Source organism: Hyposmocoma kahamanoa, unplaced genomic scaffold, assembly GCF_003589595.1.
Source record: "Hyposmocoma kahamanoa isolate Upper Pololo Valley unplaced genomic scaffold, ASM358959v1 65, whole genome shotgun sequence".
Lineage (NCBI taxonomy): Eukaryota > Metazoa > Arthropoda > Insecta > Lepidoptera > Cosmopterigidae > Hyposmocoma > Hyposmocoma kahamanoa.
The window spans coordinates 15,987,905-15,995,978 of record NW_020653853.1 but is presented as its reverse complement, the minus strand read 5'-3'; the positions used below and the strand labels follow the sequence as shown (position 1 = coordinate 15,995,978).

Here is an 8,074-nt window from a genome sequence, read left to right as displayed (position 1 = left end):
TTTTCTTTTGCTTGAAGCACATGAACAGATATAATTATTTTCTTAGAATTAGACATCTCTAAAAACTTTAGAATTCTATCAACAAAATAACAATCATACTCAAAAGTAATACAATACATATTTGGTATAAAGACTATATCATAACTGTCTTTTGTAAAATTGTTATAAAATGCTTAATCTCAGTCTATTAGCATTACATTTTTTCTTAACAATGTGCAAATGCAAAAATCTCAAATCACATTCCAACTACAAACATGGCACTTAGAACTCACAGCAATGCTATTCTACAATATATACAACAAGAATTTGTGCTCTTGCTGATTACAATCGACGTACAACACATAAAGCAGACCAAAGCACATTAAATTGCTAGATAAAAATCACTATGGCACTAAATTATTTGGTGTACATGGTTCGCAGATTTACAGCTATCTTTAAGTTATTTACAACTTAATAATATTTACAATTTCTAGAAATATAAAACCAAGTCTTATCTTAAAGCGTAAATGGTATATGTTAATAGCCCTACTACAACTGATAACTTAATACCACTTGCACTACTTGTAGGTTGAGTATGAACAGTCAATGCATATGATAACGCACTTAATCCTAAATCACTAGATACCAGTACACTTTCTCTGTTAATCAAGTCTGCTAATTTTTCGGCTTCTAAAACACACACGTTTAATTGCAAATCGGTTGGATTTCGAAGCGTTGACTCTACAGTTACGAAAATCTCCCTTTCGATTGTTAAGAATCCTCTTAGGGCACATTCAGCGATTTTTACGTGTCTTTCAAGAGCCTTTAGAACGTTGCTCAAGTTTATTACAGTAGCTGAAATATTTGTACCATATAAGGCTCTATCGATTTGTTTCTTAGAGTACAATATTCTTAACGCTCCGCCGCATCTAGGGCAACAGGCACCAGGAGCTGTAAAGCCCAGACATTTTGAATTCTTCAACGCTGGACAGACGATTCTGTCGAACTGACACTTTGGTTCCATGAGATCTGATATTGGACCCACGGCTAGACATGGGCCCAAATAATCCACGCTCACATATTCCGCCCACGCTGCACATTCAGAGAAGTAAGTAACGCCGTTGACACCACAAACTTTTCCCGTCTGGTAAAACAATAATATGTTTCAATAAAATTCTCGTAATAATATTTTCAAAACTTAATACGAAACATATAACAAGTAGTACTTACACTGGAACACTTTTGCAAACACTGTCCCCAGTAAGCCAGTAATCGAGCTCTCATCACAAGATCACATGGATTGGCATGTGTGTATCCATCCGTGTCACATACTGGACTGGCAGGTTGCGAATTACAATTCGTTATATTTACTGAAATGTAAGTATTAATTTAAATTATGGTCGAACTTGAAGAAAAATTCTTTCGATCTGACAGGAGTCGAACTGAGCTACAGATCGAGTCAGTAGACCTTATCTTTACCCTATCTCTATGCATTTGTTACAGTTCTTTGCGTTGGCTTTAACGGCTTTTTTACCGTAGTATCACTCAACCTGCGCCCGTAGCATGGGTACGCATGACAGTCGCGACGCACGCGATAAAATTGAAATAAGCGCGCGCTATTGGCTACCTAAATTAGATCTGATTTAGGGTCGTATTCCAGAACTGTACTCAATGCTCAAGTCAGGATTTGAACAAACTTGAGTATGATTTCAAGCACTGGAAATACGACCCTAATGGCAAGGACTTGAGTTTCTAGTGCTTTGGATCATACTCAAGTCCTGACTTGAGCATTGAGCAGAGTTCTAGAATACGACCCTGAGACAGCCAATCGCGTGCTTATTTCAATTTTATCGCGCGCGTCGCGACTATCATGCGTAGCCGTGCTACGGGGTCTGATGTTGACAAGAATTGTCGCTTTATGAATTGTAATATTGATTTTATTGAATACACGTCTAGGACAACGCATTTTCTTTAGTTATGCCTTTGCATCGAGTAACTATATGCCTTTGACACGAGTACTAACAGAATAAATTCATTAAGCTGGCAAATACACATACCGCAAACATGTTGGGGACACGATGTTTGTAATTTAGAGATGCAAACATTTGATGCAGGTAGACACACGTGTCTCCGTGGACATGTCACGCCAGCACAAGGCGTCCGTGGTCCAAATTCTATCTCGGCGTCAGTTGCTCCCGCACACCTACAAAAAATCACACTTAATTTGTAGACGTTACTGAAATTAATTTTACGTTTTGACTAAATCTTTGAATAGTTAAAATAATATACTTATTGTTCTGGACCAAAGAATGCTTACTTAGCCAAACACGCATTGGGAAACAGGCCCCTAGGCGTATGTACTGGTAAATGATGCGGAGGACAATTACAGGGTAACCCAGTCAATAACGCTGTCTTTCCACAAGCTCTTCGAGAACAAACTCGCTCACCCAACACACAGGAGCAGGCGTTACATTCCATGTAATATTTTTCACCTGGAGGGGAGAAATTTCCGTGTTACAGTAATAACAATGTACCAAAAAAGTGACCAAAAACAGTAACTTACCATTTTGCACCACTTTATCATGTAAACGACAATTTTCAAGAGTAACACACGGCAAAGGTTGGCAGCTTGTTAGGCCTTTATTACTGCACTTACAAATCTTGAAGCAAGCTTTCTGTGTTGGGCTTGTCATAGGTACTCTAACCCAAGTGTCCACTGGAACCATGTATGGACTTCCATCACCTGAAAGCGAAAGAAACCATAATCCATTAAAACCATTGATAAGGCGAAGGTTATTGTACGAGTAGTAAGAAAATTACCTAAAGGACAACCGTTGACACAAGTATATCGAGCACAAGTACCTCCTTGTAAACAGTTTCTGTTAACAAGACATACTTGCGTAGCGTTACAGGGTGATCCCGCACATGGGGACGTGACGGCTTCCCTTGCTGATAAAAACGGTGGCTCAGTACCTGAAAATCGTTAACTACAATCACAATTTTCACAAAATGCTTATCGATGTATCTTATATATTAAATTCACTTACTAGGCAACATAAATTGACTCAATGGTACACAAGGCGCCGCGTTAGAGTGAGGTGCTAGCCGAGCGCACAATGATCTTGCTGTTAATTGCGCAGGTGTCCTAGACCAATCCACGCATGATGATACCAATCTCATACAGTCCTCCTCGCAAAGCAGACTGCTATGGCCCTGAAATACCCAAATTAATAAATATTTAACTCACAAAAAAATCAACACATAACCAAGAAAGACGTGAAGAAAAATATACCTTAGCTGTACAAGGTTTAACATGTAGGGCGCAAGCCACGCTTTTCCAAACATCAGACGTACATTGAGTAGAATTTTTCAACGGTAATTTGAGCCCCGATACACTTACGAATCTGTAACGTATACATGCATTAGGAAGCAATCACTTTTACCGAATTATTATAGCAGTGGGGTGTAAATGAATCTTACCCAGTGCCTTTTTGTTCGGCAACAGACAAATGAGCGTCAAGATCAGCTTGAGCAGAACATGATCTAAACAAACTTGTCGGTCGATTATTCAGTTGACTACAGTAAGTAAGACCAGCACATCCTAGAGAACACGGTGATTCCACTGAAATCAGAAACTTTTATTATTAGATTTTTTTGTATAAATGTATAGGGCAGCTAATCCTGATATCATTAGAAGATATTTTACCTTCTTCTATACATTGCGATAAATCCATTTCTTGAGGATCACCCAAGCATTCCGCAAAAAAATTCTGCCAGTTATTGTGCCAATCTTTGTTAAAAGTGTTGAAACATAGTCTTCGGCAATTTATCGTAGTAGCCTTTTGACAACAGTGCATTTTAGCAGCGTCATAAGGAATGATATCTTTTGCATCAGCTGGGGCGTCAGTTCTTAGGAAACATTGCCAAAGATCATCGTGAAGAGCAGGAGTACCGCATTCTTTTGATAGAGCATTGGCAATTTCTTGGGAATCACCTGTTCGGCGAAGTACTGCCTCGCAAGTAGTTCTACATTCTGGACTAGGTGCCTTTTGACAGCATGGTAAATCTGAAATTAGTAAAAACTGACGGTGAAGGATGGCCCTTAATTCTGGGAAGTAAAAGTTTTGTATAGGTAAGCCCATGTCAGAGTTAAAGGCCGACTATAGTTAGAAACTTTTACAACATTTACTAAACAAAGCATCCATAGACAAAGAGAAAATAAATATGCTTATTACTTAAACATTACCCTTTTTTTATTTATTTAAACTTTATTGCTCGCAAAACAGTACAAATGGCGAACTTAATACCATTAGGCATTCTGTACCAGTCAGCCGGACAGCTGATTTCAGAATAATTAGCAGGCGGTGCATAATAAGACAATATTAGATTGAAATCAGATAGGATCCAAGCTAATAAATAATTATGATACATATAAATATACATACAATATAACACACATGCCTAACTATAGGTATATACATAGGTAACAATCTATAAGGCTCGTTTTCTAGAACTCTACCATTGAGTAGAGAGAGCTCAAGTCAGGACTTGAGTATTGCAGTGAGCACTGAAAATCATACTCAAGGCCTTGCCATTAGGGTCGTATTTCCAGTGCTTGAAATCATACTCAAGTCTTCGCAAATCCTGACTTGAGCATTGAGAAGAGTTCTGGAATACGAGCATTAGACTACTAGGATGCAGAAGGAGACTCAACATGAAATTGCAAACTATTTTTTCGAAAACTATTATTTAATACTAATATTTCTTTTGTGTTCAAAGTAATTCCTTTGAACACAAAAGTTTACAGTCAAATAAACAACAGTACGGTACTTCAGTTACTACTTACAATTGGAAAGGTCAGAAAGCACGGCAGATGCCGTTAATTCTCGTAGACAATGCAACAGCTCTGGTGACTGCTCACAAATTTCCACAGCTCGTTCTTTTGCTTTAGTGTCTACCTTTGCTTGACCTAAACGCCACATCACACTTTGGCATGCCTCGTGGCAACTCAGCGACTGCGTCTGTGCTGGAAGAAGAACATGCATTGTAAAAAACCTTATGTAATTAAGTTCATATGAGCAACAAACATGACGTGTTTGAATGCAAAATAAACCATTGAAACCCAATTGATAACACCTATTGTAGCAAATTCAACAGAACCAACTAAAAGTATAGTTATTTCTTTTGATTACACGTTCACCTCTCCTTATCACGTTTCCAGGCCACTGAATCCTACAAACCCATAGCTATTGGAAATTATAAAAGACTTTCGAATATTCACATACTCGTATGTCGTTCAAAAGGTGTCTTTATTCATTTTATTCGTGATCCTTTTATTACCGTTGTATTCATATGTTTTTGGTAAAAAAACATCAATTTTTTGTTATTATTATTATTATTATTGATCAGTTGTTCTTAATAGTCGTCTCCACGAAGTCACAAATTAATTTAAGGGACAAAGTATACGATTCCGGTTGATAACTTGATTGGTCTTCTTTATAAGTTTCCGGTTGATATTCAAAATTTGCCATTCACGAGGTTTAAAACTATAGTGAAACAAAATCTTATTATAGGGTGTTATTATACAGTCTGCATACTTGGATAACAAAAATCCGTGATAGTGACCCATGTAGCTCATGCAGATACTCTCGATCTATGATATTGGAAATAAATATTGTAAATGATAAAACGTGTACAAATGTATATTTACAAAGAGCAGCCCCTAGAGTTTCTTGCTCATTAATATCATGGGAATCTACCTTACGAATGAGCAGTAGAGTTTAATCAATATGACGATTATATATTACAGACGTCTGTATTGGGTTTACACGGCTATTTTACGGGCAGCGTGACTTATGAAGGTGTCTTTTTGTTACTACTAACAGTTTAGTTAGAACTCATTGCTTATTAAAAGTAAAATTACAATTCACAACAAAACCGTCAGTTCGGATTATTTCTGGTATTACTTTGATTCGTCTACCAATTTTTCGATTAAACACCTACTCATTTGAAAATAGAACCTTCTCTTAAACAATAAAACCGACAACATTTTCCAACTTCATACAGTTACTTACAACAGCACCACTGAGCCTCTCGCTGTTGGTGTACACAGTCGAAGAAGGCGATCTCGTCAGACCTGCGACAGGCGTCTGCCAACACACTAGCGTCTCCAGCAGTAGCACACGCGTGTCGGCAGGTTTCTGATCTGCCTAACGCACAGCACGCCCGGCCCCACCATCTTGATCCGGATACCACTTCTGTATGATGTATTAATTCGTTAAAATAAATAAATAATGCACACTGTACGTACTGTATAAATAAATAAATAATGTACGCTGTATCACAGGTGCCATTGGCGCACACATAGATAAGCACAAATTACACCCAAACCAATGACAAAAATAAATGTAGGCCATACAAATATTTCTCCTGGCCCGGTAATCAAACCCGCGACCTCTGCTTGGCATACCAGCATAGTAACTGGTCGGCCATGGAGGCACAAAGCATAAATACTTATCATACGCATTTGTACTGATTATACGGAGACGGTTTAATTAGACTAGTGCTCAGCCGTGGTATAATAGAAATATATCAACCATTAATAAAAAAAAATCATATCACTCAGATTTATTTGGGCAAGACTGATTAAATGTTTTTAACAAACAAAATTTTACGCACCTTGAATAGTGTGATTCATACAAATCCAAAACTCTATCTGTAAAGAAAAAATATAGTTACTTCCTCCAAATATTGGAATTCGTGTGCCATTCAAATTGCCTTAGCATCATTCGGGGGTAACCGAATATTTTATCATAGAGGCTTTGAGAGATGGTAACCCTACACCACTTCAATTACAATACAATGCGATAGGCGGTTTATTGACGACTCAATGAAGATTTATTCCAATAATACCCCACTCAATAGACGTGAGCCTGAGTGAAGATTGAAAGAGGATATCAGTTTACTACCGCCTTCTTTTTTTGACAGTAAAATCATAAAAAGGTTATAATAACCGCATTTCTACAAAATATTTTAAAATCTTGCTATCGAAGCATACCTGCGTTTTCACACATTATTTGATTTCATATTCGACACTTAATCCTGAATAAAAACATATTTTATTTGCCTCGACGTTTCGGACGTATTGCAACGTCCATGAATTCGAAGGGACTCCTTCGAGGTCCCTTTAAAGGGGTTCCTTCGAGACCATGGACGTTACAATACATCCGAAACGTCGAAATATATAAAATATATTTTTATACACGATTAACACCCGAATGTGAATTCAAAAAATATCTGCATGCAGTATTTGGAGTAAACGTTTTGAAATGTAAATTTTGTAATATCATTAACAGTATTATCTAGTCATGAAATAATTTAAAATAAACGTGTTTATTAAATTAGGTAATGTTGATATCATCTTGTCATAAGAGATTTACGAGTCTGACAAAACTCTTACTGTATCTTAGTCGGTGGCAACTTTTATTAAAGATGTTATCTTAATGAGTTTCACAACGCCTTTTACGGTATATTTATAAAAATACTAATCTCTGGCGACGTTTGATAGATAATCTCTTGAATAATATAATCCTGAATCAATTCACTAAATAGCTAGGAGCTAACAAACAAGTATAATGCTAGAAAAAAAATAGAACTTACCAGATTCGGAGTGCAGAATTTGTAAATATTTTGGATCCTGTCTTCCCGCATTGCTGAATTCGTTGCTATCTCTACCAACGACATCTGGAAAATAATATACACGTACAATATTCTACTGAAATATTTTGAATCCATTTCAATTATATAGCATATTACTATTTGTGCACTCTGAATAGAAAACATCAGAAATCAAGAATAAATTTGCGTTTGAAGTACAGTTGGAGCGTAGTTCAAAGCGTGTTATTGGAGAAGGGGCACGGGGGCGGAGGCGGAGGCATGTAAATCAAGACAAATTCTCGCGACACATCAAAGCTGATGGAGCACCGATTTGATTCCATCCTTTGATTGCCGAGTTTGGGTTGAGCTATTTTCGAATTGCCTGGCTCAATGGTACACTAGTAGTGTTGGTCGACATTTCGAGTATAAATTAGGTTCA

The 8,074-nt window shown here is 37.2% G+C and overlaps 1 protein-coding gene across 1 annotated transcript in view; it reads right to left on the bottom strand.

The window, feature by feature from the left end:
- Positions 1-10: 10 nt before the first annotated feature.
- LOC113231564 (reversion-inducing cysteine-rich protein with Kazal motifs) overlaps positions 11-8,074 on the bottom strand; it is a 59,199-nt gene continuing 51,135 nt past the window's right edge. Inside the window, exons 4-17 of the mRNA XM_026465903.1 lie at positions 7,639-7,722; positions 6,658-6,694; positions 6,054-6,236; positions 4,826-5,005; positions 3,686-4,045; positions 3,460-3,601; positions 3,272-3,383; positions 3,027-3,192; positions 2,800-2,952; positions 2,543-2,722; positions 2,297-2,471; positions 2,037-2,182; positions 1,210-1,349; positions 11-1,123 (exon numbers count right to left, since the gene is read on the bottom strand). Of these exons, the coding sequence (XP_026321688.1) occupies positions 491-1,123; positions 1,210-1,349; positions 2,037-2,182; positions 2,297-2,471; positions 2,543-2,722; positions 2,800-2,952; positions 3,027-3,192; positions 3,272-3,383; positions 3,460-3,601; positions 3,686-4,045; positions 4,826-5,005; positions 6,054-6,236; positions 6,658-6,694; positions 7,639-7,722 (2,691 nt within the window). The 3' untranslated portion in view covers positions 11-490. The remainder of the gene's footprint in view (positions 1,124-1,209; positions 1,350-2,036; positions 2,183-2,296; positions 2,472-2,542; positions 2,723-2,799; positions 2,953-3,026; positions 3,193-3,271; positions 3,384-3,459; positions 3,602-3,685; positions 4,046-4,825; positions 5,006-6,053; positions 6,237-6,657; positions 6,695-7,638; positions 7,723-8,074) is intronic.